Source organism: Melospiza georgiana, chromosome 1 (assembly GCF_028018845.1).
Source record: "Melospiza georgiana isolate bMelGeo1 chromosome 1, bMelGeo1.pri, whole genome shotgun sequence".
NCBI classification, from domain to species: Eukaryota; Metazoa; Chordata; class Aves; order Passeriformes; family Passerellidae; genus Melospiza; species Melospiza georgiana.
In genome coordinates, this window is record NC_080430.1 from 76,065,349 (window position 1) to 76,082,658 (window position 17,310).

Below are 17,310 nucleotides of genomic sequence, written 5' to 3' on the forward strand. Positions count from 1 at the left end.
AAAATAACTTCCCCCACTCCCTGTTCTTCCTACACTGTACTCGTTTCCTTCACTCCTGCTGTATTCATCCAGACAGCCTATTTGTACTTTAAATCAAGCTGATTTCCTCTGACAAATGTGGTAAGAAGCTGCTTGTGAGGTAATCTGGAGTATAAATAAATAAATAAATGAACAGATCACATTCAAGTGGGGCAAAGATAAAGCCTACTTTTCTTTGATTAAAAATTTTTGCCCCTTTACCAATTATTTCTAACTAATATTTAGTTCCTTTATTTAATTGCCTTTATTTCACTGTCATTTCTGATCCAAAAAGTGAAGAGAATTTCTTATCTCATGAAAGAAAGTTGCACAAGTACTGTCTATCATTTGTGAGCATCCTTCTTTTTGACACAGCAGACAAAGAGATTTGGCAAAGAGAGTTAACTGCCTGCTGATATTGATTTTTTTTGAGGCTATACTCTTGTTAATAATTTTTCACAGTTGTACAATTATTTTAATAGAAATAAGGAGATTTGTAATACTATCTTTTCACCACACAGAAAGTTTCTGTATTGTTACATCTTCTGTACACTCCTCAGCAACCACAATTATATGGCACTTGAGCCTCAGGAAACAATGACAGACATTCCAATGAGACAAACACAGAAGCCTCCCAAAGACTGCCCTAAGTCCCGTAATAACTGCTCTAAAAAAGAAAAAACAAAAACTAACTCAAAACAAATTCAGCACTTTTTCTCTTCACAAAACAGTACACTGGGAAAATAAAAAAAAGAACATCAATGTGCATTTGGTTGCTAAGACCATTCTCAAACTTCTATGTCAGTCCCATGACAGTGCCTAGATCAGGAGGCTGCAGAAAAAAAAGTTTTCTGATTAAGGTATTTTGGTTGGATTTTTGGTGATAGACAGATAAATTACTCTTTCCCTAGATTCTACAATGTCACACAGTATAAGCAGATTATTCTATTGATTAATGGTTTTTTATAGGCTAGCAAGAGATATTGACTCTTTCCCTGTTTGCCTTGAGGAGGCAGAGAATTTAACTTGCTTTTCTGAAAACAGATGGGACTAATGGAACTTTATGATTATCAAAGAACTGTCTTGACTTTTTTTGTCCAGATGAGCAGTTCTGCTGGGCACTGCTAGTGATTAAAAATTCCTTAAATATTCACTTTGTGATATCCTTTACAGCTCAACTTGGCACAGAGATGACCTCTAGCTGTTTAACCAGGCATAAAAGTAATCCAGATACCTGATGGCAAAAATAATCTTCAGAGTCTGATGATTTGTGACAAAGCATTTTTACAACTTTTTTTGTGGTGGTTTGTTGCAGAGAGAGAAGTATTCATCCTCTCTTTACATGCTCTTCAGATAACCTAAAATATTGGTAATTGTTGTCTAGGTAAAAGTATTATTTGTAAAGCTGTATTATGTACTATGAAAAAAGAGTTGCATCGAACAGGACCTGATAATAACATACTGTCACAAATTGGTTTTGATAACTCTGGATTTCTACTTTTCCCAATCCCTGGAATATGCTCAAAAACACCAGTACAAATGATTCACTACTGTGTCATTAATCACCCATAAATTAGGGTCTTTTAAATTTATAGTCAAGACAGACATTTGCCTGCAAGTTATCTGAGGGAACTTCGATCTGGAGAGACTGAAGGTATAGAAAAATAGGAATAGGGATATCAATTAAGTTGACAATGCTAGAACTAGAACTTTTCCTTGCAAAGAAAGTGAGATAACAACAACAAAAAAAGAAACAAAACAAAAAACAACAACCAAAAAAACCAAACAACCCCTCCCCCCCCAAAAAAAATGGCGAAAAACAAGGTAAAGAGCTTCTTCTCAGTCAGCCTTCTCCCCTGGCAAGGAGTCAAGCACCTTTACACCTCTAGCTGTTGGACTGCCTGCATCTATCTAGACATTTGTCAGCTCTAGATTGTGTGAGCAAAATGCATTCTGACATATAAGTGCTAAGGAAAAAACCAAAGCTTGTGAAGGATACCTTTGTGCTTTTATATCTTATAAGAAAGGCTTTACAGAAGCTTTCATTTGCTTCCAAACCATAAACTGTACCAAATGTATTGGCTCAGAGTACTCATAATCCCATATAACCTATATTTTCTTTTTTATGATCACAGGACAAGGGTAAACTATTGTCACATAAAATAAGTGAATGTCAAAAAATCATCAGCAGCATTCAATGTCCTATATTTGCCAAATAACTTTGACCAAGAGAGAAAGCAAGCAAACAAAATCCCACAAATTTAATTTCTTACTGCAAAATAAATCTTTTTTTTTAAATAGAACCTCAAAAATCAGTTTAGGATGAGACAAAGTGTTCTATTGAGCCAAAATTCATGACATTTGTCATCTGAGCAGAAAATGAGTATGGGGAAATTTGCTTTAGGTTGGTTTATTAATTAAACCAAACCTTTAAGTAAACAGCTTCAACTGAGGTTGTATTATTGCCAGAGAACAATCTTCATATCTGTTTGATCACCAAAAAAACTAATGCTGTGTTGTGTTTCAAAGTCCCTGTCAGTCCCTGTATGTTTATCTTGTTAAACTGAAGCATGGATCTTAAGTGATAATGATTTTAGGTGCAGTCACCAGGAAGATGGGATTTCATTTATTCTCTTGAGTAGGATAGCTCTGGATTGCTCCAGTGGATGCTGTTTGATTTCTAACTGAATTCAATACTTCAACAACTGTATATGGTTTACAAGAAGTAAATGCCTTCCTAAAATCTGCTGATTCTTTTCTTGGTACCTATTTAGGTACATCTGTTATTCAGGTGACAGCCACAGACGCTGATGATGCCAACTATGGGAACAGTGCCAAAGTGGTGTACAGCATCCTCCAGGGACAGCCGTATTTCTCAGTGGATCCAGAAACAGGTTAGAAAACCATTCTGTCTCACTGGAATCAAAATAAAAGTATGTTTTTTTCTTTTAAAATAATAATAATAATGCAGAAAAATTTCTTTTCTTGGTATAACTAAGATTTTCAGAAGATGATTGCTAACTGTAAAGGCCAAAAGTTAAAAAAAAAAAAGTGTAATATACTGTAAAGGGTCCAAAGACTCGTCAAAATTAGTCACAAGCCTATTTTTACACCAGTTTCTGGGAATTTCATCTGTTTACCTTTAAAAAACATAAATAGGAACTGGACATTTTCATACTATAAGGTAAAAAAAAAATCTCACAGGCGATTACGTATTTCTAAAAGTTTGGAATAGATCCCTGACCACTGTTTTTTCATAAGTTAATTTTTAACGTAAAGGTTTTTTGAAGCTGTATTATGCTTCCAAGAGTTATAGGAACTGAAGCAAGTGTCATTAATGCTTTTAAGTTGAAAAGAATGAATTGAAGCCTTTTTCACATTTATGCAAGAATTTGAATGAGACAAACACAAGCTAAAAAAAAAAAAGTGTGAATTTTGGGCATCTATAACTCAAAATTAGGGTTCAGAAAGGAAAGATGTCACCAGAACACTCTTATTCCAAATATCTGATCCTAAGGCACTCAAGACTCAATAGTCATTGCATTAGTTTTTCTTGCATGTTATCAAAATTATTCTGGTTTTCTAATTGACAATTTAAGTGCAACCCTGTCCAGAATCCCTGAAGTTCCTGATCCACTGAGAGTGCTGAGATGATGGCTAACTTTCTGTTGCAACAATTTGGGTTTTTTTCTAAATACAGCAAAGACATAATATGCAAACAATAATTAATGACAATTTTAAAAGGGAGCATAAAGATTTTGCATTGGATAAAAGTGTTTGAATTTCCCCCCTTTTTCAACCTCTCTCTTTTTTTTTTCTCTTTTCTCCAATCCTCTACTCAAACATCCTCACCAGGCATGAGCAGGGAAACAGGACCAGTACCACATGGGCAATAACTGATGGCAGAAGGTGTTTAGGCGGGCAGGCAGTAAGGGAAACACCCAGCCTCTCATCTTTGGTTCAGGGATTAATTTTCTTATTTTAATCCAATTTGCTGTTTTATGTTACATGTATTAGTAAGTCTAGGTATGATAATCAGAACCTGGTAATCCTGGCTCAGACATGAATGTCATAAGCTCTAAGCTGCAAAGGTTTTTTCTTTATTTCCCTCACTTGCTAGAAGTGTAAATTTTCCAGGATTGCCTTTTTTTTGTGTGTGTAATATCAAACTGAGCCTATAATGAAAGCCTTCTTCTGAGAAAGAAAGGGAAGGGCTGTGAAACCTCCAAGCAGAAAAGGACACTATGTTTACATTTTCCCACTTCACAAAAGAAAGCTCTGCTCACTCCAGCTTTTAAAAGCCACTACTCTTATAAATAAAAATAAAAAGCTTTGGTTGGTTTTCAAAAAGGAACTTTAATGAAGCAGTGTACAGCACCACTTTTGGTTTTCTCACCCAAGACATTTATTTTTTTGTGTACTGAAAAATTGTCTGAGACATTCAAATTACACTTATGAAATCCTTCAAACTGGACACCCCAAAAAGATTTTCAAAACTAATTTTAGACTCTTCTCCAATTATTTTATTAGCTGTAGCTCCTGACTTACAGTGGACATCACTGAACATAAAAATCAATGATCTATTACAGCCTAGAGTAATCAATCGTGAGCATGTTAGACTTCAGCCTTGTGCTATAATATCAAAATGTCACCAGGGCTGAAGATTATACAATATGGTAAATAATGAATGAGGATAGAAACTGCAAAATTTCATTATTTCAATGAACGTATTGATATTTTTTGTCATTAAAAGAATAATCAAGTTGATTTAGCAAAACAAAAGCAATGAATATTTTCTGTTACATTTTTTTGTCTATTTTCTTAAAATCACATTAAAGCATCCATAGATTGAAAGGCTTATTGCAGTATACCTTGTTGTGATTGCTATGGATTATCATCTGCACCTTGTATCTGACATGAATCCCTCTAAGAGCTCTGAGAATATAGTGGATGGGGCTGCTCCTTCACCTCTCTGTCTCTCCTTTTTTTCACTCCTTCAAGGCATAATCAAGACTGCTTTACCAGACATGAGCAGAGAAAACAGGGAGCAGTACCAAGTGGTTATCCAGGCAAAGGACATGGGAGGCCAGATGGGAGGATTATCAGGGACCACCACGGTGAACATCACCCTGACTGACGTCAACGACAATCCACCTCGCTTCCCCCAGAGTATGGAGCGTCTAATAGTTTGGTTTTCCCAAGAACCCCTCAAAATCAGCTGGTTTGCTTTGTTCATCTGGAATTTTTGGGGTTTTTTTTAATTGCTGTTTTTGTAGTACTTACCCACAGCTGTGTCTGTTTATTTTGCAGCATTCCAAGGCAAATGGGAATCTCTGTCTACATTTTTTTAACATCAAATTCTTTGTTGGAGTGATAAATTTCTCATTCTTACTCTGCTTACAGAAATATAAACTCTAACAATATTTTAGGCCAACTGCAGGGACTTTAGAGGAATTTAGCTACAAAATATAAGGATCTGTTCTTTTAGTTCCCTGTGTTGAAGCAAGCAAAAACATTGCAGGTTTTCTAATGTTCTGAATTCCACAGGCAGAGTTGATCAGGTAATTTGTTCTGCTGGCAGTCTAAGCATTTGGTTTAGGTACTAGTAATCTGTGTTCAGTTCTTGAATGTTTATGATAATCTAGGCCAGTCTGACACAATAAAATAAAGTTTTTTAAAAGTATCCTTGTACAAGAAAAAAAATAGCAAATAGCAGAAAGCAGCACCACACAGAAAACTTCTGAGTAATACCCTACAAAAATCTTTTTATCCTAGGACAGTGTTTAAATTTAATCTCATGTTGTTACAGTCTGTGTCTGATAACTGTTTGATAGGCTGCAGATAGGAGAAATTTATAGCCTTGGTTCAGTGCCTGCCAGAAAAGTGTCCACATAATAAAATTTGAATTGCTTGTTCACACTGATGAGAGACCTGGCTCTCTTTACGGATCCACTAAGGACTGAACAAAGAGAGCTGATTTATAAAATGCTCTCCTGGACTTGAAAAGCACTTCAGTACCATGGCAATAAGTACACCCAGAATAGTACAAACTGTTCAATCTAGTGCAGTTTTAAAAAAAATATTGGAAAACTCTGACAGCATGGAAGAATGGATGTTTGGAATTATAAATTACTGCTTTAATCTCTATCCATGATAACACATTGCTTTAAAAGAAGAGAGGGGAGGGGAAGTACTCTCATAAAGAAATATAATTTCAATTCACATTCAGAGTTCACTTAATGACAATCACCTTCCCATGGTAAATTCAAACATCAATTTTTAACCGAACTTCCTGTTCAACTTCATGAGGGGATACTTTTTAAAAATGTATAGCATAATGCAAGCCTAAAATATTTTGGCAAATAGAAATTCTGGAACCTAACCTATAATTTATGGTGGCACATTGCATTGTAAACCTCACTGTTGAATAAAATCAAATAAGATAAAAGAAAGAATGAAGAATGTATAGAACTGCAAAATAATTTAAGGTTTCCAGTCCCCTTGGCCTGTGTTTTTCTGAAAAAGAATGCTCTTTCAAAATTAACTGAAACTTCAAGTCTATGAAAGCTTTTCTAATTGTTTCAATAAACTTTGGGATGGGTACTTTTTTGGAGAAATTTACACAATTTGATGCCTCAATGTTCTCCCTAGTATTCTACTTTGAACATCACTGAAACACACTGTGTGGTTTACAGAAGGCTTGCTGTGGGATCTTCCAATGCTGCAATTTCAGTTGTGCTGGTGATCCTTCCCTCTCATTTTCTTTCTCCTCAGCAGGGTGGGTTTTACACTTTCTAGGAAATCAAAGAAAGAGAAATATCAGGCAGATTTGATTTCTTCTTGGGTAGTTACGATGAGGGGTACACCTTCAAAAAACTATCTGTTCTGGAAGTTTGCTTTTTATGAAAGCATTTGTCTTCCTTTTTCTCTTATGTGAAGCAACAATAAGTGAAATTGTTGCCCAAAGTAGCAGGTGAACGGCAATTGCAAGCAACTCCAGTTGATATCAAGGTATTTAGGACTGAAAAATGGATTTCTTAGAGGGACTGGAGAAAGTGAAATGGCACTGTGAAGTAGTGGTTTTTCAGACCGCATCAAGAAGAAGCATTTTCTGTTTTGCTTTTTTTCCTAAAAGTAGTCGTGGAAAATTAGAAGACATAGGCCTAAATGGAATTTAAATGGTACTAACACATTTTGAATTCTATTATACTGCAAACTAAATAGCCATCTCACATCCTGAAATGTGTAGCATTCACACAGCACCACAAAAGTAGGAATGCTTTCAGACAAAAAAAGCCCTGAAGGGAGGTATTTATCTGGAAGGAGTAATAAGTACCACGACTGAATCTGTTCTTATGGTAGATCTGGCTCAGCTGCCAAACCCTTGAATTTTCAAGGGTTCGAGGCTTGAAACTCATGATTTAGCTGCCAGGAATCCTACCTTTCATCCCATTTGCAGACTGGTTTGAGGGAACAATATACATTTTAGTCTGTGTGGATCACAGAAAAATAGGCTGCTGCTGAGTTTTCACTTACAACCTTGAATTTGGAACAGCAATCACAATTTAGCATCAAGCATTAGCTTCCATTTTGCTACACATCTATATAAATACAAGGTGTTTTCAGGAACTCTCTTTTGTACTTAGTCTTTACAACTGGGGACAGAAACTCATTCTGCACGTAGAATTTTGATACATTCCTTGTATTAAATGGAACAGGTCAGGATCCTTTAGGTGCCTTAAAAGAGCGTGTAAATAGAGGAAATAGCGTTGTTGCAACAAGGAGAGTTGACTGTACTTTACTACAAGTCAATACAATTTATATGTGTCTTCTTTGGATCCTTTGAATAAAGGTTGTACCCTTTATTAGGCACTAATTTTGTCACATTCTTAAGGTATTTCTCCAATGCTACTACTTCACTCAGTAAAATAATATGAATTTACATGAAAAAACAGAACAAAAGGAACATTAGATTTTGGCATGTTATGTGCAAAATATGAACTCATCAGATGTGTTTGGATTTTTTTACATTTTCTTGGTAGCAAATAACAGAAAATACTGAATTTGATTATTTTTGTGTCTTGCTAGTGAGGAAACATCTACTATGTCTCCCTCTTCCTGGTGAAGAAATTAATAGTTTTTCTGCTACAGCATGTCTTTAAAATTAGATTTAAAAAAAAAAAGTTGTCAGAAAGTACATTTGAATTCACTCTTCATACACACAAGCAAGCGTAAAGGGTCTGTGTAATCAGATTTCTTTATAGAAGACTGATTATAAAAATAAAAATAGCATTAACATGAACATGTGTACAAATGCCCTTTACCATGACTCTTTACCATGTATTATCAATAACAAATGAATTTATTATTTTCAAACAGAACACTTACTGGAATATATTTCAAAGTAATTAAAAGAAAATGTTATTCTATTTTAGTCTCTTTCCAAAATCCTCACAGATTTCTACAGCTCTTATTTGAGAACAACCTTGAGAGAAGAAAACAAAATCCTTTCCTATTTCTAAATATATCTAGGAACATTTCTAGATAAATATATATATATATAGTGCTAATAATCAGGGTAAGAACTGGTACCTCACTGTTTTGCACCTTTGTCCCTTAAAACTGAAGAAAAAAAGAAGTGTTATATGGCTTTGAAGAAAAAATTGAATATTTTGACAGTTTGTCAATCAACTCCAAATCTTGTTTTAAAGTTTAGTGTGATGACTAGTGGCATTCTTCTTACAGTGTTTGGAACTTCAAGTTACTTTAAAAAAATCTAGTTGAAATTGAAGATAATTTTTATTCAGAAAAAAAATATTTCTCAAAACAATAAATGTTTGATTTTGCTCTTCTAGGCTCCTACCAGTTCAGCTCTCCTGAATCTGCACCACCTGGGACTCCTCTTGGCAGAATTAAAGCCAATGACCCCGATGTGGGAGAAAATGCAGAGATTGAGTATAGCATCTCCAATGGGGATGGATCAGACATGTTTGATATCATCACTGACAAGGACACACAGGAAGGGATTATAACTGTCAAAAAGGTTTACTTTTTCTCCCTCTCTTTTATATGTACTTAGCTCTTCAGGTGTTACGGTTATTTTTCTTTTTCCAGGGGAAGGGAGGGTAGATCTCACAAGGGGTCAGGCTGCCAAGGAGCTGTTGTATTAGTTTTGTTCTTCTCTTTCTTCAGCAGGTATCTGTTATTTTCAAGTCTCAAGGGAAATTTATTGGCATGTCACTTCACATAAAGCAATATTTCAGGGGCTGCTGTCTGTTCAATATATAGACTCTCACACACAGTACTTTCAAATTAGGGCTGTGAAAACTTGGAGAGGTTCAGTTCACAGTGGGGTTTATCAGCCGATTGCTGTGCTAAGACTTACAAGAGCGGTAGGCTTACCTGGACCTTGATGAATTTGCGCGTCTGAGATTAAACTCTCCCTCTCTAATCTGTTCAACAGCCAGTTATCCCTAGTACCTAAAATCTGTCTTGCTTTAAGTCCAGTTTTGGTGACACTTCAGTTGTTACAAATGATGTCAGTGAAACTCCAAAGAGCAAAGACATTTACAGAAGTTTAATTCAGAATCCCATGTCTGACAACATTATTGGTTCCTTTTCAGAATTCAGCCTCTTAAACTCTGAACCCTTTTATTGATTTTAATGTTATTAAATATATCAGTAACATTAATTGATAACTACCTATGAATAAAATACCAATCTATAAACATATTTGGAAACACATATACTTGTTTATTTATATGTCTCTAAGAAGGTCTACCTACATATACATATATGGATATGCATGATGTAAATGTCATATGGATTGAAAATCAAACTTCACAGATTTTCTTTTTACTGAGGAACATGGAGACCAGGGACAAGTCTGGTGTGTTCCTAGTGCCAAACTGTAGATGGTAATGGGTGAAAGAAAGTAAAAGATAAATAGGACAGAGATAATTTAAGAACTGGGATAATTGCTCTTTTTACTGCCAATGTGATGAGACAAATAAGACTTTACACTACTCCTTGTTGTGGACTGAGTAAAACTTCCATGTTTCTATATTTTTACGTAAGTCAAAGCCTCCTGTTTTTTCAGGAACCTGAACAATTAATAGGAAGAGGGATCATAACTGCCTTGCTATCCTATAATAATTCTTAATTTTAGTGTCTAGAATAAGATCTAATATATTCCATCTTCTCCAAGATGGAGTAAAATTTTGAGCTTTTGCTCCTAAAAATGTTTCATCTTTCGATTTAGACTGTAAACTTACTCACATTTTTCTTAAGGTGATGTAATTTTCTTTATTATTATTATTATTATTTGCTCCTCAGCATCTGGATTTTGAAAACAAGGTGTTATATACCCTAAAAGTAGAAGCAAGCAACGCTCATCCTGATCCTCGTTTTCTTCAGCTGGGGCCATTCAAAGACACGGCTTTTGTCAAAATCTCTGTTGAAGACATTGATGAACCTCCAGTGTTCAGCAGACCCTGGTATTTAATAGAGGTAGACGAAGATGCCAAGGAAGGAAGCATTATTGGGCAGGTTGTCGCCCAAGACCCAGATATAGCAAAGAACGCAATAAAGTAAGCCATTATACAATATAGAATTCTTTAGATGTGGGTCAACAGAGAACGATGAGAGTGCAAGGTAGAAAGAGGCTCTTTGGGTAATTAAGCGCATGGGGGCTGTTGGAAGGTGTCCAAGGGAAATGTCTGTGCGAGCTTGTGAAGGCAAATACAATTAGCACAATGAGCAGTGCAGAGAATGCTTTTTAAGAACAGTCTACAGGAACCAGGTAAAAAGAAAGGAGATGTCAGCACTTAATTGCCAGCATGTTTTAGTAGTTTCCCCAAGCTGTTCATAAAATTATTCTTTTATACTATCTAAAACATTCAAAATTTTGTATTTCTGAGCTCCCTGATGCTTGATGACAGTCACACTTCTGTACATAGCATCCATGTTCCATAATTTAACTATTTAATGATCACAGTATATTGAATAAGAAATGATTGCAAGAAAGTAATAACAATTAGAACTAAGAGTTCAGTGCTGCGAAATTGCTGTAATTGTTACCAATCTGCTATTATTATCTGCAGTGACAAACAAGGCACTTAAGTTTGTCTATTTACCATGCAAGTGATTATGAAAATTGATCTCTGCATTTCTGAACAAGCTTTCTATGTCCTACAGCAGTATGTGTTGAAGTAGGAGGTGTGGGAGGAGGAGGAAATAAAATATTTTAAAGAAAAATATGTATAAAATCTCAGTTTAACCTGATAATGACTGCCAGCTACTAGGCTGATTAGAAAACAGCTGTAAACCAAGTTTTTTCTCACTGGGTAAAAACAAAGCAAAAACAAGCATCACAAAACAAGATTTTAAGAAGTTTCATATTAAAGAACAAGTAATTGAAAGATTTTTCTCTCATGTTTGTGGTCCTTATGACACCTCAAAAATAGATTTTTTTAAATTGATACTTTCTTGTGTCTGCAATATGTGTCCTTTGGTGACAGAGTTCTCTCAGAAACCATTAATTTGCAAAAAATCTTACCTGAAAAAGTTCACTTTTAGTTATTAGTCCTAAATTTACTTTATGAGCTAAAATGTAATTTCAATTATCAATCTAAAAACCACCGACATTAAGTTTTGTCTTCATCCTCCTCACTAGTCTTAAAATTGTTTCTAAGTATTTGTAGTATGCAGGTAGTTAAGGGAAAACTTAGGTTATTTGGAAAGAAAACATTCTTGATCAAGCACAGTTAAAATTGGAAAACTTTTAGAGGTGGCTGTGAGCAAAACTGGAGACTGCAATGGGAGATTGTGATGCTCAATTTTACTGTGTCTTGACAGATATTCTGTAGATCGACACACTGACCTTGACAGAATATTCAACATCTATTCAGGAAATGGATCCTTATTCCTCTCGAAGCCACTTGACCGAGAAGAAACTCCCTGGCACAACATCACTGTCATAGCAACTGAAATCAGTAAGATGAAGATAAAATTTATCTCAGAAGAATATTTGAACTGAGAAAATAATTAAATTCTACAGTTTCTGTGACTTACCTTGTTTCATTAGTTTTGCTCTTATCCAGATATTATTGATAGACAAGACATCTTTAAACATACATATAAAAGTCCAATTTATATTTTAAGCTATATTTTGCCCATTTTTCATAAAGATATTTAGGAACTCTCAGGCTCAATAAAGCCATGTAAAATATACATTAGATAAGTTAACTTAGATCCTTGAGAATTCACATCAAATAATTTGGTGCAGGTGTGATGCACTGACTCTATCCCGAGCTAAGTCTTTGGGAAAATCTTTGGGGAAGAGGAGAAAAAAAGCCCCTGACATACAAATACATTGTCAGAATAACCTTTGTAAATGAGAAAAAAATTATGCTTTACCTCAGCTGATTTAACTTATCTCAGAAAATGGCTTTGTTTGAAGTCAAGACTAGGGAAATTTTTTGCCCTCCATATCAGAAGTAAACTGTGGGCTTAATCTTTCACCTGGATTCTTTACTATTCTCTTAGATACTTTCAGGCTAGATGTCTCTTGCCTACCTTTTTTCTGAGGCAACAGTCATCAAAGGGGAAAACATATGATTTTAGGGAAAAACTTTTCTGCCTTCCTTTATTCTCCTATAGATTCCCCTGGAGTCAATGTGCTTAAGAGTCTGGGAGTTGGGTAATGTGGAGAGATGAATCATATCCCCATTTTCAGAAAGATTTATATCTTTTACCTTTTCCTCTTAAATACTTTTCAATGTTTGGTTAAAAATGTTCTACATTTTCAATATGCATAGTGTGAGAATCCTCTCTGGCAATACCTTGAGTTTGGAGGTTTGGGAAGATTGATTGATGATCATATCCTGCATAAATCATTTTATTATTTTGTTTTTTATAGTTAGGGGAGAAAGGAAACTTTGGTTTGAGTTTTTTACGGTTTCGTGTTTGTGTGTGTTTTTGGTGGTAGAGTTGTTCACTGACACTCTTTTACTGCTTTATTGATTTGAAAAAGTAAATGTTCTTAACAGCTCAGCCTCATGGAACAACTTTTGCAATTAATTATTTGTCGAACTGATATAAGTAATACAACTCCCTAACAACTCAGTGATCTGTTTTTAATGTAAATCAATTTGAGCATACTTTATATGATATGTACACATATATATATATAAAACAATAGAAAAACTTGTTTCAATTATACATAGGACTTTTATGTATATGTAATGTATGTCATCAGAAAATGAAATATAATTGTTTTATTATAATCAAGAAAATTGAACATTTCTAATATCTTTTGGAAAAAAAGTATTGGAATTTTTTCATATACATATCTCTTTTTATTGTAATATTTTTTTCTTTTTTTCAGATAACCCTAAACAAAGTAGCCAAATACCTGTCTTCATACGAATTTTAGACATAAATGATCATGCACCAGAGTTTGCCAACTACTATGAAACATTTGTTTGTGAAAATGCAAAAGCAGGACAGGTAAACCAATACTGATATTTACCAAAGGAGTTGTAAGGAAACTATCCTGCAGTGCCATCATGAAGAATTCAACATATTAGTTTGAACAGCAGTAGACTAACCCAGCCTCTTAATTTCCTATCTTCTGCAAAAAATACAAGTTGATTCCAAAAAGGACATAAAAGATGAAAGATAATATCCTAGTACAATAGCATAGGATATAATAAAAAAATGATACTTTTAGGTGGTTTTTCATTTATAATACCAGAAAATATTTTTCAGAAATGGGTTTGCATAATGCTAAAAAATGCTTTATGCTGTACAATAATTACATTTATTTCTGGATTTTTATCATTGGCTTAGTTAATGTAGCAACACCTTCAAGTACATGAGGCAGGAAAATCTTTATTATGTCTCAGTTAAGAAGGTGTGTAAACCAAGCTTTTTCAAAAATAAAGGGCAGTGTAACTGTTTCCATTGTAGGTTATAACTCAGTCTGGCATTGTGTTGAGTCTGGTCAAAGATCACGTATATACTTTTCTTAACTGTCTCAGATTTCTGTAAAATTCTAAGAGACAAGAAAAAAAGTTAAGGATAAAACAAAGTGATTATTTGGATTCAAGTAAGTAGATAAACCAAGAGAACTCAGAGCCAGCATATTACAAAAATGTCTTAATATTGCTGCCTTCACGACATCATCTATTTATGCTAATGCCAGTCAGTCCTTCAGTATAAAATCTTGTGAAGAAAGATTTTTTGTTTACAAGATTTACCAAAGAAGTGGATTTTGTAACAGAGAGGGTACTCTAAGATTATCTCTCTAAAATGGCTCACACGTGAGCCTCTTCTCTAGACTGATTGATTTTTGACTGGAAGAAAAAAGTTGAGATCATTATTTTCACTTACACAAACATGAGTGGGTTTCTACTGTAGGAGAGCCAAGCCAGGATGAAGCCCTAAGAGGAGCTTAGGTCTATCCTCGTGGCTCACCAGCTTTAGGCTGGCATCATCCAGCAAAACAGTCTGGCTTCATGGAAAATATGTGGAAAGGATCAGAATGTATAATATTTTGTTTTTCTTTAGAGCACAGTGACCACGCAATATTCAAGGACTTCATGAAGATGGGAGATATGGATAGGCATCAGGAACCATGCTCATGTTTTACCTGATTTTTTTTACCAGTGTTTATTTAAGTCACAGAGGCCTCACTGAAGGTAGCATAGATGGTACCTAAGAGGAGTTTAGTTTTTCAGGTATTGCAGAACCCTATGCAGAGCAAGAACACGTGTTCTTGTTCAATTCTGATCCAATTCAAGTGATGTTTTATAAATTTTTTAACAGATAGAAAAATAAATAAAAAATGGAGAAAAAAAAGGACACAATGGATTATAAGAAGACCGCATAGAATTCTATTTATTTTTCATTCATTAAATATAATATCAGAATTCAGGCAAAATGGGTTAGGATGGAAGAAGATACCTTGATTAAAAAAAATCACTTCCCTTTGAAGAGGTATTTGACAACTTTTTTATTCTTTTTTTAAAGAATATTTTACTATTTTTCATGTAAATGATATAAATAGATGAATATACACTTCAAAGGAAGTGATGAATTAAATTAAAACAGTGGAAGGAATTATCATACCAGAAAATTGAAAAGAGAGTGCTTTTCACAACAACTAAGGTTTATAATCACATCGTCCTGTCTTAACCAGTGACATAAATTGCCACTTAAGACTACAGTTCAAGCCTTACAGAAGGTACAAAAATTCTCCAAGCTTTTGGCTGTTAGACCCATAGAGTTTTACTTTATGACTTTTAAGCTGAACGCATTCAGATAATTCTAGCTGTTATGTTCAAACAGATGCCGTAGAACCTAAATTCTGTTACTGTAACAATGTCTCATTACACAAGACAAAATTGAGGTAAATAAATTTTAAAATCTGAGTGTGATGACTGGTAGAAAAGTGAGTCATGTATTTTATTTGCATAACACAAAGAATGTTTCAAAAGCTGAGAAATTAAGATCTAATTGAAATTAATCTTGTGCAATTTCGCCAACCAGCAAACACAGGTTTTGTCATATATTTGAAGAAGTTCAGTTCAGTCCAGGCAGACTGGTTGTCAATTTCCTTAATGCAATTTCCATCTAGTCTAGCATACTTGGTGAAATACCCATGAATGTATGAAATATCATTTACCTTTCTGGTAAATTCTGTACTTACTTAATAGCAGATATGACAGAGACCCATTCAATAGGTATGCGTGTCGTTTTTCAGGCCTCCTACACATCTAATTTACCAATATAATTTCAGAAATTATTTTCCCTCATTGGAAAATCCCACAAAAATACTAGAAATAGAGTGTGCACCAAGTGTAGCCATAGAAAAATGAGAGATTCAATTTGGCTTTCTATTTCTTAACAGCTGAGGTCTTCAAGAGAGGCACCTGAGTTTGTATCTGAACATTTATGCATAATTGGCTTAGTATTTCAGAAGAGAGACTACCTTCAATACATGAGAGTACTTTTATTTTGGTGCTTAAAATAACAATGAATATAGATATATGAACTTGAATGTTTTGGCCAAGTGTGCTAAGTTCCAGAGAACCTGTACTGCTCATGCCTAGCAGTCCCTGTATAGTACAAGAAAAATGGAAACATATTTTCATTTATTACTATTCCAACCCATTTTAGAGATCTCCCAAACCAGCTTTTTGATTATAACCATTATTGTTTCCTGACACATCACAGCACTGCTTCTGCATCTGGTGCCATAACAAAAGAATCAGGCTGAGAAGATAAATATATTTAGGTTTTTGGTTGGTTTTTTTGTTTTTTTTTTAAACCAGGACCAGCTATTAGTCGCACACCTTTCTAAGTTTCAGGTACATGCATGAGAATGATCAAATATTGCTTCTCTGCCACCAGGCAACAGTACTCATTCTCAGCATCAACAGATATTAGATGCTTCGCTTGTGGTTTTCAGATAGCCTTAGGAGGGTCAGAGGAAAGAAAATCCTACAGTGTCTCCTACTCTTTTGTGTCCAAGCAACAATGGTGTGACTGGGGATAAACCTTATCATAAAAGGTTAATAAAAATGTGTGTTCATTAGGCTGAAACACTTTTGTCAACATGAGAATCTTATTTCATTGGCTAGTATACAGGCTAAAGAAAAGTAGGGAGCAGACTTCCTCTCATGCAATTTAGAAACCCCTAATCCTGAAGCCCCAGGGACTGTTGTGGGGAAGGCTTTGGCACAAGGTCTCTCATACCCTTGTCACAGGAATTAATTGGGTCTTTTTAGCTGGATTAGAGGATGAGTACTCTCCATGGAAACCAGGCAGATATACTCGAGAAGGAGACTGATTTAACTGAATAACTTGTTGGTAAAAGTTTAGCTCCATAGTTTATTGCAAAGTTTTTTTTTGGCAAAAATTTAGCGAATTTCAACATTCATCAAGAATACAACAAGGGTCACTACTTTTCCCCACTGATGCAATATTTTTCCTGCCATTCACAGGTTTTGAGACAACAGAACGTAGAAAGTTTGTTTCCTCCTTCAGAGACCTGGCTGATTTTTCTTTTCATTACTCTCCATACCCTCCCTCTCTTTTTAAAATGAAGCAGAGCGAGATCACTTTTTCTCAAGCCTGCATTGCTAATTATCAGTCATGTCTTTATATACATTGTAGCTGCTTCACTAGGTAGACGCCTTTTGGCTTATTTTAGTGAGAGACCCATGCTAACAGTCTTTCTTTTTAAGTAAGAATTGAAGTGAGAGTTTTCCAAATTTTGATAAGCAT

At 34.8% G+C, this 17,310-nt stretch overlaps 1 protein-coding gene across 1 annotated transcript in view; it reads left to right on the forward strand.

Annotated features, from left to right (window-relative positions):
- Window positions 1-17,310, forward strand: part of CDH9 (cadherin 9) — a 97,689-nt gene that overhangs the window by 69,246 nt on the left and 11,133 nt on the right. The window contains exons 4-9 of the mRNA XM_058030747.1: window positions 2,793-2,912; window positions 5,020-5,187; window positions 8,874-9,061; window positions 10,354-10,607; window positions 11,875-12,011; window positions 13,406-13,527. Of these exons, the coding sequence (XP_057886730.1) occupies window positions 2,793-2,912; window positions 5,020-5,187; window positions 8,874-9,061; window positions 10,354-10,607; window positions 11,875-12,011; window positions 13,406-13,527 (989 nt within the window). The remainder of the gene's footprint in view (window positions 1-2,792; window positions 2,913-5,019; window positions 5,188-8,873; window positions 9,062-10,353; window positions 10,608-11,874; window positions 12,012-13,405; window positions 13,528-17,310) is intronic.